Here is a 19,724-nt window from a genome sequence, read left to right on the forward strand (position 1 = left end):
TGCTTTGTTTTTCAGGATGGGAAGAAGAAGTTTGACAAGGAAAGTGAGAAATATTATTCCATCTTAGAGAAGCACTTAAATTTGTCAGCCAAGAAGAAAGAATCTCATTTGCAAGATGTAAGAACTGAATGCACTCTTACCTAATTTCACATTTGCGTAGAAATCATGATAACAAATTGGTTCTCTTCAAGACATGCTGTACTTTATTTAATGTGAAATTGTGATGGTTTCTGGTCACGCTTTTTGTGACTATAAATTCTTGACTGGGATGAAAACGACCCAAATAGGAGTTAAATATTTGAACAAGACAATATTCTATGTTTGCCACTTCATGTATTTCAAGTACAGCTAATGTTTATTGGTTGCAACAATGGAATTATATTAGTACAATAAAAGTGTGAGTTTTATAAGCTATATGTGGAATACTGGAAAGCCAATTAATTAATTTCTTGTCGGTTTGCTAGTTAATCTATTAACTGATGAAACTGCACTTCTATTTCACATAAATTCTAATCCAGAAGACTGAACTGAGATCAGTTTAATAATGCTCTTTTTCTGCTTCTTTTTTTCTTACTTTTCATCTTATTCTGAAATTGAGGCTCCTTAAATTTCCCTGAAATTGTATCTATAACTTCAGCTTTGAAGAGTCTGTATGGCTGATTCTTTTCTGTTTAAAAAAAAAAAAAAAAAAAAAAAAAAAAACCAAAACCATGAAGACTTCTGGTTTAACAGAAAGATTCCAGGGCTTTTTAGTATGCTGATACAAATTAATATAACTTTTCTCTGAAGCAAGTTACAATAAACCCAGCAATATTATATCAATGACACTTTGGGAATTGTGCCAAAAGTAGTTAAAAATCACTTTGATGAGATTACTGTTGTCATGGTGAATCTTAAATCATGGGGGTTAGTTTGCAGATGGAATTTTCACCAAAGGTGTGACCATTACTCAATCATATGTTGTAGAATTTTTTTTCATGTTTACCAATAATATTATATTTCAAATAAAATAAGGCTTAGAAATTAAAAATTTCTAATAATTCAGTCTATATGACTGAATTTCTGTTGCTGTCTGTATAATAACCAGTCTATATAAGGAGATAGTTATGTAGGACTGGTTTATTGTTCCACTTGTATGTCAAATTCCCAAATATTTTATGTGTTGATGAAGAAGCAGTTCTCTTAGAGGCTAAGCCCTAGCTTAAAAAAAGAGAAATTCTTACCAAATTGGGGAAAAGTGAGCTTAAACACTAATTTGTTCTAGAGTAGAAGCTAAATAAAATAAATAAAATACTTTACTCTTGAGACATGAGAATAATTACAGTCTAAAAGCAGCAACTGAAGTGCGAAGTAACAACTGTGAATCTAGTAAACTATGGTACAATAACAGTGGATTTGGCTCACAAGTATAAACTAATGGAAAACCAGAATAATTTTTTCCAGTGTGTCCTTAAGTGGCATATCTGGATTTAAAATCTTGTAGCTGAGGCTGAGGTTTGTGATTTCTAGATGCCTCCCTTGTAAAGAATAAAGAGCATAACTTGGCATTTCTGTCTTTAGCCGTTTTCTACCGCTGTGGATGTGCTGATTCAGCAGCATAGACCCTCCATAAGAGAAGGTACAATAGCAAATCAGTACCAAAATTGTCAGCCTGGGGGGCTTTTGGCCTCTGGAAGTAAAAGGAGGCCAAGCCCCATTCCTGACCTGAAATTGAAGACAGCTGTTGATTTGCATCCCAAGTGGTTTGGGTGAGCCCCATTTATAGCCCGGATGTCCAGGATGGAGTTTGTTGGAGCAGTCCACAGCAGAGCAGGGCACAAGCAAAGAACCAAGCAGTGCTGGCAGCTGGGGCTTTGGTGCCCTGGGCAGGAGATGGGAAGTCAGTCCATGCCTCAAGCCAACATTGTGTATTCGGGGAGGTGGAAATACCATTTTTTGACCGCTACGTGGGAAAAGTACTGTTTCCTTGAATTGATGAGGTTTCTTGATACCTCATCACATCATGTGGGTTAAAGAGTACTGGGGTGAGCAAAGGTCTTGTACTCTGTTGGGTTCTTCTACATATCTCACTTGAGTCAAATTGAGATCACTTAATTAGGTACCTAAAGTTTGATGGTTGAAACATATTCTGTAGAGAGTAGTTTGCATATATTCACCTACCTGAAATATGTTGGATATTTTAAAAGCCTGCAAGACTGCTGATGCAGTTTACACAGGTGACTGGCTTTTTTCCTTTAGCATCAAAAAGCAACTTCACAGTAGCATCTTTTCACTGCCTACAGAAGCCTACAGTGGAGGAGAAAATGGGCAGAATTGAGTGATGTGAGAAATCTAATGAACTTCTGATTTTATTTCTCTGAAATCTGTTCCAGAATCAGTCTCCAAGCTTATGTGAAGTTCTGGTATATATATTGAGGTGATAGCCTACATCAATGAAAATATTACTCACTGTAACTATACATCATACAGGTAGAGACTCAAAATCATATCCATCAGTTCTCCTTATTTTTTACATGCAGTTTGAACTCACAGAAATACATTAAACTTTCAGCTTTTGAAACTTTAAGATCACTTTCAAAGCAATTCTTACAAATCTGAATCCTTTGGTGTTAACACAAATTCATAAGCTTCTACAGAATATATGTTTGGGGAAATCTGATTTAATCCCTTTCCCTGGTGGTGATTATGGCCCTAAACCATATTTGAGATGGCACTTGGTTGTATCATTACAGCTGCAACCTGCTTAAATGCTGTTCAGAATAGGGATGGATTTAATTGGGTGTTTAAATACTTTTTCTGAGGCAAAGCCTAAAAGAAACAATTTCTAAAACTATGTTTCATTATTTATGTACAATTAAATGAGAGAGCTGAGATCTGTTTCAAGTGCTTATTGATGGCATTTGTGTGAGCAAGGCGTTGCTGGATCGCATCCCAAAGTGATGGCAACTGCTTCTGTTCAGTTATGTAGCACTGTCTTTATGATAATTATTGTGAAATAAAGCTATTTACATACTACCAGGGAAAACACTAGCCAAACACACTATATGAATGGCAAATGTCAGAGTTAATTTTAAGGTAGAGCAGTTCATTATTGGAATTTTGAGTGCTTGATTTCAGCTTCATATTATTAGTTTACTGTTTTTTTTTTAATAGACATAGGAAGGAGATGCTGGTACTGAATGATTTGAAACATATCCTTGAGGCCTATGTGTTGAAGTAGAGTTAGAACACTGGGCTAGGAAGGTGAATCAATATTGTTAAAAGCCTGTGCAGCCAAATCACAATGGTAGCTTGTCCTTGAGTAGAGAAGCAATCTTAATTATATATGGTGCTATTGATGGCCAAATCCTGCCTGAAGGAAAGCACTGACTTTTTGCTTTTTTGCTGTTAAAAGTACTAAATTTCTTTTATGATGTGTTTGCTGGTTTATGGTTTGTTGTCAAGGGAAGACAACATTATGCTTTCCCACTTTCCCTGCATTTATTAATTTTAATGCCAGAATTAAACTAGAGAACATGCAGAAGTATCCTTCTGTACATCAAAAATAGGTGATCTTATTCATGTTGTTAATCTGCTATAGTATTTTGACCAAAGAGCAAAGTCTAACTAATACAGCCCAAAAGGGATTTGCATGAGAAAATGATTTGTAATGAGGAAGAATGAATTAAAATGGAATCTGCATGTCTTTTTTAAACATTTATCTATGTGCTACACTGTTTGTCTGTTAGTTCTCTCTCCTGTGGCTTGTTTAAATTGAGGATAAAAGCCTATTACTCTTTATCAGCTGATAAGAGTTAATTCTTTAGCTGTTTAGGCAGAAGACACTGTTCTGATACTGATCTCCATGCTGGGTGGTATTAGTCAGGCTTTTCTGACAAGTATTGCCTTGTAGTTCTGTCGCTTGAAAATTAAAACTTGTAATATATTTGATTTTTGAGGTTAGGGATTTAAATATGTTTACATTCCAAGAACGTATGACTCATACTATAAAATAATAAGTTGCAAGATGTCATTGTTAAAGACAGCCTATTTAAGAAAGAAAATATGTTTTTGTGAAGGTATTTGAACTTGAGAAGTAGATACAGTTTCAGTGCATATGATACCTAAATATTTCAATAGAAATAATTATCTTTTTGTCTGTCCTTGATTTCTACGGTGCTCCTTTCTATTTCCTTTTCTAAATTTGCATATTCCAAGTACCTGCTGCCACCTTTCTTTCTCTCCAGGCTCTCTTAAAAACTAGAATATTAAAGAGCAAAAAGAAAGAAGAAGCCAAAAAAGAGGAGTAAAAGGCATAGGCGGAAATGTGTAATGTTATCTTCTTAAACTTGCATTTAGCTTTTTTAAGTAGGTATTCTAATTTTCAGACAGAAAACTGAACTCTGTGAACTCTTTTAAAATAATCCTATGGAAGATCTGTTTGTTAATGACATAACCTGTTTTTAAAGCAATAACAAGACTAAACTAATGTTGTCCGTATTGAATTTTGTCTTTTAGGCAGATACACAGATTGACAGAGAACATCAGAACTTTTATGAAGCATCATTAGAATATGTTTTTAAAATCCAAGAAGTACAAGAGAAAAAGAAATTTGAATTTGTAGAACCTGTAAGTTTTGTGTTTTATTTTTGTTTGAATGCATGCATATAAAACTGAAAATTGAATTTAAAATACCGATTGTTTGCTCCCTTTTCAAGTTTTGAATGCAGGTTCTTTGTATATAGACAGACATTAAGATCTTGGCTTGGGCACTTTCCATGTTTATTGAAGGATTATGTAAGAGTTTAGTATCTACTGTGAAGTGAAATGTCTGATGACTTGAAGTGTGTGTAACATTTTAATAGGACATCATGTAATGTTGTGTCTGTGCCACACATAATCGATGTTTCCTACTACCATGATTTAATGGCTTAAATTTTGAGCCAGTTTTTAATTTAAATATTCTGGGTAGGCAGTATACACCGACATTGTTCTGAGTTACACATGAAGTAAAGTGAAAAATCAGTTCTTCTGTGGCATAGGTAAGTTTGTCTTTTTGTTGGTGGAGTCATTTGCCTTTAGTTTACTTTGCCCATAAAGGAATGCATATGTAGATGTGCCATTAAAAAGTAAGATAAAGTGTTTCAGTGTTTCAGTGTCCATATCTAAGTGTGGGTTTTCCTTCTGGACTGTGTTTCCATCCCCCACTCCTGACTCTCTATTGTGTCAGTCAGTTCCAAAAACAGCTTCTGTGGCCTGGTGGCAGTGTTACTACTGTTCATGTCATGCAGACAGGCCTGCCAGTTGCCTGACGTAGTTTGTGCCTCCAGCCCCTGACAGAGAACTTGCAGTGCCATGTGTCCCTTCCCATTAAGCACACTGAGCACAGCAGAGTCCTGGCTGTCAGAGAGGAACGTACCAAGTGTAACTTGGTCTCCACACCGTCTCCCAGCTTCCTTGTAACTACTGGAGCAGCACTCTTCACTGTGAAATGGGTTGAATTACATCTCTAACACCCTGTGTCACCAGGCAGAGCTTCTCAGATGCCCTCTTTCCATGAGATGAGAGTGTATTGTATACTGAATGTTTGACATTGATGCAAACTAATGAACCTGGATTCAGCAAGCAGTACTTTCAGAAATCCTATCTTTATGGCATACAGCTGCCAAATCTTAGAGACTAAAACTTTGCTCGGACTCCTAAATAAGAACATTTTTCTACCTGTCACAGATTAATCCAGAGTGTGTGTGTCTCTGTCTCCTTCTGCAAAACTCTCACATCCTGGAAAAATCTAGCAATCTTGACCTAGCTCTGACCCTAGTGTGGAAGACTTTATACTCCTTTAATGTAATAGAAACTTTCTGTATTGAAAAGACCTTGTACATTGGAAAATATTGTGCAACTGCACAATAGCTAAAATAGGTAAAATTTACTTTTAAGTGTATCTGTTTCCATACTGTCTCAGATCAGTAGGCATTCCAGCCAGTACGGCATACTTGATTGTCCAGGGGAAGGTACAGGAAATACTCTGGTAACTGGGTAATGATAGGCCTTTCAGGTAATGTCTTCTGACTTCGTGTGTGAATTTATTTATAATCAATCTGGATATAGATGGAGCTTACATTATAACATTAGTTATAAAATTTTGAATCTTCAAAACTGAATTCTTGTTTGTAGTCTGTTGCATACAACGTGCTGAATTAAGAACATTTGCTAAAACCCATAAGGCATGTGCCTTATGTGAAAAAGTAAATTAAAATACAAGTCAGCAATACCATGAAATTAAAAAAAAAAAAACAACTAAACAAATCAAAACCACCCAAAGACTTAAAAATAGGCTTTCTAAAATTCATGGTTATGTAAGAGATGTTGGAAATATGAGTATGTGTTCCTAGATGAAAGGTCTAGATAAGGAGAAAGCCTAACACTTTCAAATCAGGTATCAAAAGAATTGTCATATTATTAATTTTCCTCTGTGTGCTCTATGAATGTGCATATGGCAGGTGATGCCTGGTGGTGAGTCCATGTGGACATTCCTCCTCAGGAGCTCTGATGGTCGTGAGACATTGTCGTGTATGTGCTGCCTGTGCCTCTGAGTTATCAGCACAGTGTCACGTCTGCGAATAATTCTCAGTCTGACATCTTGCTAACAGACTCGCTGAAGGAAAGTTTAACAAAATAAATCTGTTGGTGCAACGAAGGAGGAAGTTGTGATGCCCATGCAAAAGAAGAATAAGTTTGGGATGTGGGAGTAGAACTTGAAAACCAAATGATCTGTTGAACATCCTTTCAAGACCTTTAGTTTTTCCATGCCAAAGGATAAAGACAGTCTGAGAACCAGAGTGGGAGAAGTAACCTAGCAAAAATTGCCAGGTGGGTTACAACTAGGACAGTGGGAGTCAGTAAAAGTGGAGTGTGTTCTCTCCTGGAGGAGACTCAGGAAAGATTTTAAGGTACAGATGCTACTGACTCATACAGTGAATAGAAGATTATAATATTTAGAGTAGATTTTTGCAGCTGCTTCTCAGGCCCTGGGTTTCTCTTTGTTCTCTGCATCTTGATCAAAGTGGTTGCTTATGTGCAGTAGAGTGAGTAACTGGCACATTCCTGTTTGCAATCCTCCTAAATCTTGATTTTTCCAAGGAAAAAACCTGCAGATTTTCATACAGATAATGAATTTAAACTTTTTCTGAAGAACAAATTACTGTTCAAATTTACAGCTGGATAAACAATAAAGCAAATTAAGTGACAATAATATGTCTTGCTAGCTTTTCTCTTATGATCCCTTGGAAGCTAGTCCAAGCCAACAGTGCTTTCTGAGGATGTTATGCTTGTAAAACAATTCAAACACCTTCCTAAAGTTCTGCTTTGTCCTTTGGTGATGCCAGGACTTCCTTGTCCTGTGGAAATCAGGGCATAAAGTTCATAAGCAGTAAACTATCTGAAATGTGAGGAGTGGTCAGTTAAATGTTTATTTAAAGAGAAGAAAAAAAACCAGCCAACTGAAAACCACTGCCTGTAATTGCATGCATTTCTATGAGACTTCACAGTGGACATTAAATTTAATTTCCCTTTCTTGCATTTTCTGCGTTATTAACTATGTTCACTTTAATCTGAAGAATAAGCGCTATCTTCTTATAAATAAAATGAAAACAGGGAGACAGGGACTTCTGGCTGATGTGCTGCAGGCCAAAGGTTAAATTCCTCCCCTATCCGAAACCTAAGTACAATCTTCTTCCTGTGAGAATGAAACGACCAGGCAGGCTTGAGGTCAGCAGCTCTACATAAAAATAAATAGTCTCAAGAAGTAGCTGGATTTTGTTTCGGGTTCTCTGTTGAAATCCTCGTGGCTCTGGTGTGAAGAGTAGCTTTGTGTTTTGGAGTTCAGACCTCAGTCTTTACTGATGTGAATGATTAGACACCCAGAATGAGATAACGATAAGACACTTATTAAAATGAAAAATTATTGATATGAAAGCATCAGACACTGTTTGTGATGTTTGATGAAGTAAACTACCTCTTTATGTGTGAATACCACCTCAAAATACATTCTGAAATTTTTCTTAGAAAGGAAAGGGGGCTGATTTTCTATTCTTGTTTTTAAATTTTTTTTGCTCTATTTAATATTAATTTCTTTAAAGTTATGAGCCTGCCTTTAGCAGCAGTGCTTCTTCAAATGCCAGCAAAAAGAAAACTCTGCTATGAGTATGAGCTTAGGGCAAAAGACCTTGGCTTTTAAATCTCTTCCATACAATGCTATGGCTGTACCTGTTCTAATGGAAGTGATTCTGGAGATGCCCTAGCAGCACAGGCCCATTGGGCACAGAGCATATTCTGCATTCCTGTTTTTCCACTGCTAGTGACATGTACATTGAAGTGAATGCCATCCTCAGTGTCACATATCGGCACACAGCTTAAAAATGCTAATCTAGGACTTGCATAATACTTTTCTTTTATTCCTGTTTTTCTGAGTTCTCAAAGAGTGTTTAACCAGGAAAGCCTCAAGGCCAGATCCTCTGCACTGCACAACTGGCAGAATACCTGTGAAGTACTTTAACTAAAATTAATGCAGATTTTTGTCAGGGTTTTGGTTTGGTCTTTTTTTGGGTTGGGTTTTTTTTTTTCTTTTTTGCTACTGTTGTATTTTTGCTTTCAGATAAATTCAGCTTTGCTGCCATCTTGTGTTAAATATTTTCCGTAGTATTTCTCAGTGTACTCTGTAAAAGTGTTTCATGTGATGTAAAATTTTTTCCTTGAAGTATTGAAGCTGCAATTTATACAATTTATTCTCCTGAAGTGTTCTTTAAACTGAGCTCTAAAAGTCAGGCATAAGCTGACATACTGAAACTTTGTTCCACAAAGTTTCCTTGTTGTAATTTTGGTGTGCGTTAGTGTGGTGATTTGGCTGCAGTTTTGCCAAGTGTTACTCCTGCACTAGGGGTGGGTTTAGCAGCAGGCTCCTGCTTGCAGGCTGTGTTAATCCACACATTCTTTTGACTGGATCAAGTCAAAGTAAGTACAGGAGTAGTTGTGCTGTGACATCTGAAGGAATTGTAGCTGGGGGCTCTGATGAGTAACTGAATCTGGAGTGTGAGAACAGGCTTCACATAACTGGAGCCAAAGCAGAGCTTTAGTTATAATTTGCATATTTTGTACTTTATTCATAAAAAGGAAGATTAATTTTTTTTTCTTTTCCTATAAGTAGTTATTTCTAGAATTACGGAATTAGAATTATAGTCTAGAATTACAGAAAATTATAGAGCTCTTTCTATCTGTTTGCACAATTGGAGGTTTTTAATATAAATTATTGTACTTGGACCTTCCTCAGAAACCCTTGAATAATCAGTTTAATAACAATAATTTCAGGGTCCAGGTCTTAGCTGAGATAATAATTTTGGCTAGACAGATGGATCATGTTAAGGTGAGATTGATTTACACAAGATATGGAGCTCTCTTCTTGAGATTGCGTGGCCTTCATTGTTTGATGGTGGAATATGGTTCAGGAATTCACATCCACTGTAGAGGCCCCCACAAAAACTTGCTTTTTGTGTCCAAAGATCTTCTCAGTTCTTCAGGCTCCATGACTGGCTTACTGGGCAGCCATGGGCTTGCACCATCTCTGCCTGAGGCCAGGCTCTCCTCTGCTCCTGCAATAGCAGTAAAAACCAAGGGCAGAGTCCTTCGCCCAGCCATACCTTATATTTGTGCCCGCACTGATGGTCTGTTCACCTCCAACTGCTTTAACTTACTAAAGCAGCCAAAGAGCAGGCAGGTAAATGGGCCCTCAGGTGTCTCCTAGAGAGTAATGGGAGAGAGGAGGCAGAACAATTTTGCCACCATTCTTCAAGTAGGACTGAGAGTAAATTTATAGAAAATATAAGCACAGTAAAAACTACATCTTTACACTATTCCACTTAGAGTAATCTATGGTACTGGTAACACAAAGCAAACGCTTTAAATATGAGTGATGGCATTTTTGTTGCCTGAGTCTAGACCACTTCAGTAGTCAATGAGGAGAGATAAATGTTTCCATTGGATCGTTCATTCCATCCTGAGAGAGAAGTCTGAAAAAGGGAAAAGAATTATGCTCTGGAATATCTGTGGTTCTTTACTGAGTCAGACAGCCTGGATAGCCAGTTAGTTAGTCCAGATGATAATGGCGTAAAATACTAATGCAGCTATTTTTTTTTTTGTTAAAAATTTCTGGTATTGTAAATCCAAATTAATTTCTCTCTTTTTTCTTTTTTTTTTTTGTTTGCTTTACCTTTTTTCAGTAAGCTAAGTTGTATAGACCAAGAAAGCAGTCTATGATAAGAAATTAAAGCTTGTTATTTAACAGCAGGTAGGGTGACTTATAGCAATATCAAAACACTTTTAAAATTTAAAGCAAAATCAGTTATAGAAGGCTTTTAAAACTAAGAGATGGCAGGGATGAGTTAATTCAAGAGCTGAAATCTAGTGGCACCTTTTACTACTTGAGCATTGTTTCAAAGCAAACTTTAAAAGAATTCTTCAGCTGGGTATATGCAGACTGGGGTGGTTCTGTTGGAGTTAATCACAGACGTACCAGATAGAGTTTGCGTATTTTTCAGAGCAGGAAGAAATAGTCCGGGTTTCTTGTGTTGTGCTAACTTGTCCAAAACATATTTTCTAGAGTCTCATTTGTGAAAAATAGGTCATAGACCAAGCAACAACTGTGAAGAAAGTTAAAGAATATTTTGAAGTAAAAACACTTGAATTTTGACATTTTAAACTTGGAAAATGCACACCAGCAAAGACTCCAGCTGAAATATTGGATAAAATTACTAAGATAGTGAATTAAATTATTATGGAAATTACAATTTCATGACAAAAAAGCATGTGTAGCATTTCTTTTCTTAAGGTCTCATCATGGATTCCTTCTCAGCAAAACTTTGCTTTTGCATGTAAAAGCACACAGTGTTCTAGGAGTTAAAAATGTATAATGCTTCTCAATTTTACCTTTTCAGCTCTTGGCCTTTCTTCAAGGATTATTTACATTTTACCATGAAGGATATGAACTGGCTCAGGAGTTTGCACCATACAAGCAGCAACTGCAGTTCAATTTGCAGAATGTAAGGATGATTTGTATTTACATGATTTAACTTTTTAATTTACTAACTTCAGTTTAGGATATTAAAGTAGATTTATAGCACTTTATTGAAATTCTAAATCTTGCAATGTTTTAGTAAGCTGAAATCAAATTCATATGCAGACAGGTAAAATTGTTTTTATAAGGTCAATGTAATTAAGATTCCTGACAACAAATGACTTTGGATAGTAAATTTGTGATTTCCATATCAAAACTTTGGGAGCAAGAACAAGAAAAACAGGACAGCAGCCAAGTTTTTATTAGAAAACACAGCAGTCCAGATAGATTTAAATTTGTATAAAGCTTTCTTGAGAATAAGGCCTGTCTTCTGGACTAAGTGGAGGTACCAAAAATGCTCCAGCTGGTATAGAATGATACAGTTTGTCCTGCTGTCTGCTAACTTCCCACTATATATAAAGCAATCTTGGGAAGCCATTCTCTGGCCATTCTCTATACCATTGCAGAATAGGTGGGACCCTCCTCCATGGTGAGCAGCTCTCATGAGCATTAGTTTTCACCAGAAGAAGGAATCTTTTTGTGTAGAGAGTTACATTCAACAGAGCAGATGAATCTTTTGCTGTAAATTTGTCTGGATTTGGTAGTCAGAGCCATATAAGATCCCATTTTGGGCACAAACTGCCCAAAAAATTTCAAAGCTATCAGAGATAACTAAAATACACTTAATCAACATACTTTTCCACTTTTCCATCATAACTGCTTTATACAAGTGTATACTTTTTTCACTGTGTAATTTACATATTACACTTTCAAGGATATACAAATAAGTAGATACAAAATATACTTACAAATAAGTAAGTACACACTTTGATTTTAAGCAAAGCTTAAACACCCTGCTTTTAAGGCAGAAAGTGAACTTCAACATGTTAGTACTGGACAAGCCCCACATATTTCCTGAAAAGTAACATCAAAATCCATAACAAAATTTCTTTTAAATTTAAGTGTACTTCATTCTTTCAAGAAAAGACACATACCACAAATTTTTGTAGCTCCATCTGCCCTTTTGCATGTCTTGTTCATATATATAGATCCCATTTTAAATGCTGCTTGAGGAAATAAGGCTAAACTTCCTAGATTATTAACCTTTTGCTCTTGGATCAAAATGCAAATGGTCTCTGTAGAGCATCCCAGTCGCTTGTCCTTTCCAATTTTGTGTTTTTCACATTGTTTGCTACTAAGATGCTTTCAGATAAAGACACAAGGGGTCAGTGTTGTTGCACAGCAGTTTCACTGAAAGAGTGAAAAATGTGCTTCAGTCCAGAGATTTACTTACTTTAGTATGGCAAGGTCTGGGAGGAGCATGAGGTCACAGCACAGACCAAAACTGGCATTGTAAGTAATCATATATTTCCTCCACGGGTCTCTACAGAAGCAAAATTATTAAATAACTTTTTCCAATTTCAATGCTAATTAAGAAATATTTAGATTTAATGTTTTCTAACTATTATATCAGCACAACTTGAAGTTGTAAATAGATTACAGAAGTAGAGGGAGATTGAAGTTAGTCAGGAGGATCAATGTATTTTTTTTTTAAATTATATATCAGAAAACATATACATGAAGATACAGTGGGGATCAGTACATCACTCCTATTACACAGCAATAGAAGTTCTGGCTCCAGATCTAGATCCACAGCTTCACACAGCCAGCTGGGTTCTCTACGTACTTGTCATTGAGAGTATCACCCAAAATCAGATGGAAGTGAAATGATTTGTATGGGTAAAGACAAACTGAGGACAGGAAGAAGTGCATTCAGCCTGTCTGTAGTTGTCAAAAGTACTCCTCTCCATTGCATTGTGTATTCAGATCTTGAAGAATAGTTTACCTGAACTGCTGTTGCTGTTCTTAAAAATGTTCTACAGGTTAGAGCAGGAGCAGTAACAGCTGTAGAAGAGTAGTAGCAGACCAGCAGCACTTAACAGGTCACCATGTTCTAACATGACCAGTTGTCACTTTAACTGTCTCAGCTGGCCAGTGGTGTACTTGGTGTGTCTGGCTTTGGTTTCTGTGATTTGATTCAAAGACCTGGCTGCTTAAAAGTAGTAATTAAAAACGTAATAGATGGAGACAAGCTCTTAAAATAGGGATGATGCTTCAATGACTTGTCCTTCTTGAAGGCCTCAAAATGACCTCTCTTAAATTTGATCTGAACTGATACTTCGTCTGAAGGACAAAATCAGAAAAGTTCAGATTAGAATTTTACCTCCCTCTCTAATAACAGTGTTTGGCTTCAAAACCAAGATTGAACATGTATACTTTTGTACTATTGTGCAACTAACTACACAAATGGCCCATGAAAAAGGGGAAGTATTCACTGGTGTATAAAGTCCTGAGAGCATCTTTCTGACTGCTGAGAGGATTTGAGTCCATAGATGACTCTGCAGAAACGTTACAAAAATCTTTTTTTTTTTTTTTTTTTTTGACGTATTGGAGCAGAGTGTTCAATATCTGATATTAATCAATCAAAGCTCTGGCATCTCTCAATAATTCTCTTCTGTTATCCCATGATGCTAGGTGCATGGAGGGAAACCCTAGTCTCACTGAATTCACTAAGAGCAAGTAGCCATTTATATGCATATAGATATAAGAAAATATAGAAACAACACACCTTAATACCATAATTGTTTGCTTTGTTACATGCCTGGTTACACACGTGATATTTAGGACAGGCACACTTCTTCCATGCTTTTGGCATAGTTCTGCCACTTGTGAGTGTTTCTTACCTCCAATTTTTTTTATATTGAACTGTGGTGTTTGCCAAGTCAGAACTTGATCATGGCAGTGCCATTAACCTGACTATTCTAAGCAGCAGCACCTGTGTTTTCACTGCAGATATGGATACACAAACAATTTGTCTGTTCCATGTGTGTAGAAACTGCAGCTGTCTGGGCTCATTAACCTGGCTTTAACCCAGACTAGTGTTTTCTGCACTGTACTTAAAGTGCTTCAGTGGGTCTTACTACTTCAGGTTTCGGGCTAAGCTGTTAGCAGCTTCTAGTTTAGCCAAATATCTGTCTGAGAATCCCAGAGTGTACAGAGAGAAAGCCTGTATCTGTCTGCAAAATACTGTGTAAGCATACTTGAAGAGATGAGATTACCTCCTGTCTGAGGTTAGTGACCTGCAGAAAGAGCAATGGTGCTATTCTCAGCTGTGTTTTCCTTACATTTGTGTGCCTAAGTTGAATTCTTCATTACTAGGTTATTCCCAAGCTTCTAGCAGTGAAAAGTATTATTCTTTATTGCATTTTTTTCCTTTTCCCCCCTTTTATGTCTCTGGCAAATGCTTTTGTTGGTCTCCACTACAGTCTCCTTGGCATTATTTGTCATTAGTTGTTCATTGTTTATTTGGTACTTGCATGAGGTGATGTGGGGTTTTGTTTGTTTCCTTTTCTGGGTATTAGACTCGCAATAACTTTGAAAGCACTAGGCAGGAAGTGGAGAGACTCATGCAGAGAATGAAATCAGCCAACCAAGATTACAGACCACCAAGTCAGTGGACAATGGAAGGCTATCTCTATGTGCAGGAGAAACGTAAGTACAGCCAGGAAGGTCCGTGCTGTTGTTTGCCCCAGTGGTTGACTGGTAGCAAGCTCAGCTCTGGCTGGCTGCCCTGCACCTTGCTGCAAACTCCCAGCACCCTGCTTTGGATCTCTTCTGTTTCCTGTACTTTCTCTGCCTGAACAGGACCCTTAGTTCAGCCATCAGGAGCACCTTGTACCAGAGACCTTAACTGACCCAGCCATCTTAAATGAACATGTGCTTACTGGAAATCAAAGATGTAAGAAAAGGTCATCTAAGTGCCATCTGACCACAGTTAACCACAGTCAGTTTTATCCTCAGTAGCACTGCAAGTTTTAAGAACACAGTCTATTTTTTAATTGATTAATAATCATAAAAGAAATCTGTGTTAAGTGGAAATTACACTGAGCTGTGCTAACGAGAGAGGGAGAAAAGGAGTGAAGTACCAGGCACATGCTGTGCTTCATTAAATAGTGAAAGGCCAGCTTGACATCTTTTTACTGAAAAGAAATGTTTATTCTGCAGTAACAGGGTCTGTACTCACTTTATAGTGGGAAAGGTACTAGTTGTATAATTCCTTGTCATGCAAGTTTACTTGCCTATAACCCTTAACATATAGGTCCTTGTCTAATTGTGATCAACTGGGTTAAATGTTTGCTGTTCTTGAGAGTAAATTTTTTATATATTTATTACTGATATGCATGGTGGCAAATATAGGTGTTTTTAAAAAATGGCACTAGGCCATAAATTGTTTTCTTGGATGGCCAAGAGTAACAAGTTTAAAGTTGCTACACAAATGTCTGGCTAAATTTTCTAATGAAAATAGGTGACTTCTTAACTCATCAAAAACTGCTTTAAGAGTGCTCATCCATCTTATAATGTGCTAGAAGAGATAATGAATTGCCATCAGAGGAAAAATTGATGCTGAGTAATTACAAATTTTGTTCTGCTAAGTGAAAGTAACTTAAAATATAGGAGCAGAACAGCTACCTTCTGAGGGTAAATAGCCATTTGAATTTTTGATTCATGACTTTACTTTCTTCCAGAGCACAGGCAATAGGAGAGCTTTCTCAGAGTCAGCGTAACAGACCATATAAATTTCCACAGCTATGTTTCTGGATTGACAGACATCCGACTTACATGACTGACTCAGTCTCTCATATAACCACCACCTTTGTGGGTACATTGAGAAGGCAAAACTTGTGTATCTATAGTAAAACTACTAGGGTTTTTTTTTCAAACATTTTTATTTAATTCTTCACATGAAGAAAGAAAAACACACACAAAAAAGGCAATTCAAATTTAAAATACCATTTTTTAAAGTCAAGGTTCTTTATTTTTATCTTGGTTCTAGACAGGACAAGGTTAATTTTTGCAAGTAGCCAGGAGCTGGGCATGACTAGGTCCTTACTCAATACCACCTCGTCATTTTCTGGGGATAGGGGAAGGGATTCTTTCTGAGTCCCAAATGTGACAGAGGGAACACTCAGGTATTGTCAGATGTCTCTGTGTGGTGAGTACTCACATGTGAATAATTTGCCTCTTGTACACTCTGCTATTAATATTGTTGGAAACTCCTCAGGTCTGTTTTTGCCTTTTTCCTGCCTTGTTACTATAATATAATGCTGTTACCTATCCAGTTGCCAAAGAAAGTCAGTCTGCTGGAACTTTATTGGGCAATATTATCAAGCTGCAATATTTGGAAATTATACTGGAACAACATTTTCAGATTAAGAAACAAGGAGTAGACTGCATGTGGATGCTACTTTATTTCATTTTTCTACTCTAATTCCAAGTATAATAGTGGTAAAATGACAATTACTTTTGATACTATCTCTCTTTACTCTAGGTCCCCTTGGATTTACGTGGGTTAAACATTACTGCACTTATGACAAAGGAACAAAAACTTTTACAATGAGTATAGCTGAAACAAAATCTGGTGGAAAAGTGGTGAGTTACTTGTACACGAACAAATGCATGACCTGTATATTCCATCTTTTTTTTTAAGCATTAAGGAACTGCTAAAAGAAAAAATGCAAACAGATAAGGCTGTTTTCATAGATCAAGCAGTGCATGTATTATATAGCATGGATAAATATTCAAGTAATATTTCATTAGAAACATATTTAAATCAATTATTAAATAACTTCTCTAATGTGGTTGTTGTAAGTGCATATGAAATTTATCACATTTGCACAGAATCATTGAATAGATTAGGTTTGGAAGGGGGCTCTGGAGATCTCTAATATAAACTCAATTCAGGTCAACCTGAACAGGTTGGTGAGGTCTGTGTCCAGTCAGGTTTTACATATCTCCAAGGATGGAACCCTCTATGAGCAGCCTGTTCCAGTGTTCAACCACCATAAAAAAACTTTTTCTAAAGTTCAAATACTTTCTCTTAGTTCAAATACAAATTACTTGTATTTGAGTTTGTGCCCGTTGCCTCTCGCCCTTCCACTGGGCACCACTGAGAAGAATCTGACTCAGCCTGCTTTCCTTCCCATGAGGTATTTGTAGATTAGTCACTGATGTGATCCCTCTTCCCCAGACCAAACAGTCCCAGGACTCTCAGCTTCTTCTCATATGACAAATCACAGGATCTTTAAGGTTGGAGGAGACCTTCAAGGTCATCTAGTCCAACCATCAGTGTAGCATCATCATAATCACCACTAAACTATATCCCCATGTGCCACATCCAGGCTCTTCTTGTATACTTTCAGAGATGGTGACTCCACCTGGTTAATTATTTCAATGCCAAACCACTCTTCCAGTGAAAATTTTATTTTTAATATCTAACCTGAACCTCTCCTGGCACAACTTAAGGCTTCTCCCTCATGTTCTTTCACCGAAGACATGGCACAAGAGACTGACCCCCACCTTGCAAAGCTTCCTTTCAGGTAGTTGAGCTCCAAGTCCTTAATCACCTTGGTAGCCTTTAGCTCGACTTATTCTAGCACATCACTGCCTCTCTTTTACCAGGGATCCCAGCACTGGGCATAGCATTCCAGGTGTTCCTCACCAGTGCTGGATGGAAGGTGAGGATTTCTTTCCTCCACTTGCAGGCAGTAGCCTGTCTGATGCATCCCAGGAGGTTGGTGGCCTTCTTTGCAGCAATATCACATTTCTGGCTCATGGTCACCTTGTTGCCCACCAGAACCTGAAATTCCTTTTCTGCCAAGCTGCTCTCTATCCTGTCAGTCTCATCCTGTCCTGGTGCATGGGCTAATTGCTATTCATGCTGAACAGAATTGACCCCATGGGCATACCACTAGTGCCTGGCTGCAGCTGTACTTCTGTTGTGAGCTCAGCAGTTCAGGCAGTGTTCAGTCCAAGATGTAGTGTTAAAAGTATGGCTGAAGTTGAGATAAACAATATTCATTGTTCTTCCATCATGCACTGAGCCTTCCAACACATTGTAGAGGGCTATCAGGTTGATCTGTGTGACTTTTCCTGTATTAAATTTATGCTGACTGCTTCCAGTCACCTTTCTGTCCTTAATATGTTTGGAGGTGCTTTCCATAATTATTCACTTCATCACCTTCCCAGGGATTAAGGTGATGCAGACTGCCCTATAGTTCCCATAAGATGTGAGGCCTCAGGTTGCATTAGGGGAGGTAGGTATTACAGAAAATTACTTCACCAAAAGGGTTGTCAAGCATTGAAACAGTTTGCCAGGGAAGTAGTTGAGTCGCCAACCCTGGAAGTATTTAAAATGTGTGTAGATGGTTTAGTTGTCACCTTTTCCAGCCTGAATGGTTCTATGATTCTGTATCCTTCTCCTTGCTCATTTTGAAGACAGGGGTGATATTTCCTTCCTACCATTCCCCAGAATCCCCAGTTGTGTCAGCCTTGCCGACATTATAGTGAGGTTTCACAATCGTGGTGGACAGAATTGGGGTTAGTCAGCTTTATTCTTCGGAAATCTTTTTATCTGCATGTGAGAGTTGGCAGAATTACATAATTTTCAACCTTACATGCATGTAATCAAACTATATTCACAGATGTTTGTAAGATTTAAATTTAGGGAATTTTCTGAAATACAATTATTAAGTAACAAATATAAGACAGAAAGCTATTAAATGTAGTCTTAATGTATTAAAAAAATACTGTAAATATTCCTAAAGAAGTTTAATCCCTGTGTAAAACCTATGTTCTTTTGGACTGTTCATGCAGTTAAATTTAGGATGAAGCCAAGATGTGTAAGTGTATTGCGTATGCTAATTCCATTTTGTTGCTTTGTAGAATGGCCTTGTCACAAGCTCACCAGAAATGTTCAAGCTAAAATCTTGCATCAGGAGAAAGACAGATTCAATTGACAAACGTTTCTGTTTTGATATTGAAGTATTTGAGAGGTTTGTCTCTGTTTTGTTAACAATTTGAAAGTAATTGCAACCAATAGACAATAATTACTCCTGTACTAGGAACACATGTTTACCAATATATTTGCATACAGACAAACTAGCCTTTCAAGACTTAGTACTTCTTTGTTCAGACCTGATTTCCTAATTAAATTCACTACACAGAATATGTGTTGTCTTTACTACATGATGTTTGTATGCAGATACAGCATGGAACTTGTAGCAAAACTGACTATCCTGTTTTAGAAACAGATCATAAATATTTTTATAAATATTTTATAAATACTTGTTAATAAGTATAATCTGTAAAAATCTCTATTACTTTCAGAAATGTATGGTAATTCTTTCTTTTTACTTGAAAATTATGTCCACAATTTTTTTCCACTTACTCCTGGATATTGTAATTGTATCAGATACATGAGAATAGATTTCCTATATTTAAGATAGAGGTATGTGGTATTTCTAGAAGTATTTTTTCCAATCTTGGGAATAAAGAGAAATCTTGAATTAATTTTTTTGTTAAACTATGATAAATTGACTGACTTTTGTCATAGTTCTCCTAAAAATTGTTTTATGACTGTTGGCAAACTTTAAAAATAAAAAGATGTGTTTTTTACCTAGCTCAAAAGTATTCTGTTATATCAGAAGCTCTGATATAACTTTCTCTAACTTCTGTCTGTCTTTTCTATATTCACATCACTATGCATGTGGATTCTGACTTTGGATACTGTTTGAGAAAA

The 19,724-nt window shown here is 36.8% G+C and overlaps 1 protein-coding gene across 2 annotated transcripts in view; it reads left to right on the forward strand.

Moving 5' to 3' along the window:
- ARHGAP42 (Rho GTPase activating protein 42) overlaps window positions 1-19,724 on the forward strand; it is a 139,909-nt gene that overhangs the window by 94,666 nt on the left and 25,519 nt on the right. For both annotated transcript variants that reach the window (XM_058824989.1, XM_058824990.1), the window contains exons 5-10: window positions 16-117; window positions 4,498-4,608; window positions 10,968-11,072; window positions 14,509-14,638; window positions 16,476-16,576; window positions 18,869-18,978. In XM_058824989.1, the coding sequence (XP_058680972.1) occupies window positions 16-117; window positions 4,498-4,608; window positions 10,968-11,072; window positions 14,509-14,638; window positions 16,476-16,576; window positions 18,869-18,978 (659 nt within the window). The remainder of the gene's footprint in view (window positions 1-15; window positions 118-4,497; window positions 4,609-10,967; window positions 11,073-14,508; window positions 14,639-16,475; window positions 16,577-18,868; window positions 18,979-19,724) is intronic.

Source organism: Ammospiza caudacuta, chromosome 2 (assembly GCF_027887145.1).
Source record: "Ammospiza caudacuta isolate bAmmCau1 chromosome 2, bAmmCau1.pri, whole genome shotgun sequence".
Classification (NCBI taxonomy): domain Eukaryota; kingdom Metazoa; phylum Chordata; class Aves; order Passeriformes; family Passerellidae; genus Ammospiza; species Ammospiza caudacuta.